The 928-nt window shown below is 56.8% G+C and overlaps 1 protein-coding gene across 1 annotated transcript; it reads right to left on the reverse strand.

The window, feature by feature from the left end:
- LAJ45_03727 (uncharacterized protein) lies at positions 1 to 378 on the reverse strand (the record flags this gene model as incomplete). Its single annotated transcript, XM_046113311.1, has 1 exon — positions 1 to 378. One exon carries the CDS (start codon positions 376 to 378, stop codon positions 1 to 3), a length of 378 nt encoding a protein of 125 aa, XP_045973604.1.
- Positions 379 to 928: the final 550 nt, after the last annotated feature.

Here is a 928-nt window from a genome sequence, read left to right on the forward strand (position 1 = left end):
TCAACACCCCCACCACGCAAAATCCCTCGGCGTCACCGCACGCATCCGAAGCTCGCACCTCTCACCCACAACGGTCACCACATTCTCCGCACGCTTATCGCCCCCGCTCTCCCGCCAGCGCGGCAGGCTGAGCGTCTGCGAGTCGACATCGACACACGTGATGCGGCTGGCGGACTCGGGAGGGTAGCGCTGGTTCATGTCGATGATCTGCAACAGGGTGAAGACGCTGAAGAGGAAGTAGACGGTGGTGCGGAGGAGGCGGAGGAAGGGGCGGGCGGTGTGTTGGAGGTAGGAGGTGATGGAGATGCGGCGGCGGAGGAGGCGACGGGTGAGGCGGAGGATGACGCCGAGGTTGCCGGTGATGAGGGGGGGGAACATTGTGGTGGTGGAGTGGGGGGTGATGGTGATTGATGCCTTGGTTGTGGTGGGGTGGATGGATGGATGGGGATGTATGAGGAAAGGTCGAGATGGAGAGAGGAGGGACGGAGAGGAAAGGTGAGGAACGGCCAGCCAAGCAATTCATCGGCGAATTTGGCCGCCAGAAGGGCTCTACCGGCCACTCTAGCGTGGGAGAAAGATGACTCGCGGCCACTGTTGTTGATCTGGTGTTTTGTGAGTGCCAGATTGCTTGCTTTCCGGTGCGTTCCCAGAGGTGTTTATTTCGTGGAATTGCGTCCTCTTGGGCACCGACATATCCGAGTTACGTGGCTGTCAGCGGGTGATCTCGACGTCTTTTGCACCTGTTTATACTCGTCTGAAAGTGAGGGTGTCGCTGATTACTTGCCTGATAATCTGTGCAATTTTTGAGGGTTGCTGTCAAAAGCCCAGAGTGTCATTCCTGGCTACATTGAATCTTGGCTATAAAATTAGCCACAACACGTACCATGCTTGGTGTCATTAGCATAACCACCAGATAAGTATTCTGGAG

Source organism: Morchella importuna, assembly GCF_003444635.1.
Source record: "Morchella importuna strain M04M26 chromosome Unknown Morimp01GS008, whole genome shotgun sequence".
Taxonomy (NCBI): domain Eukaryota; kingdom Fungi; phylum Ascomycota; class Pezizomycetes; order Pezizales; family Morchellaceae; genus Morchella; species Morchella importuna.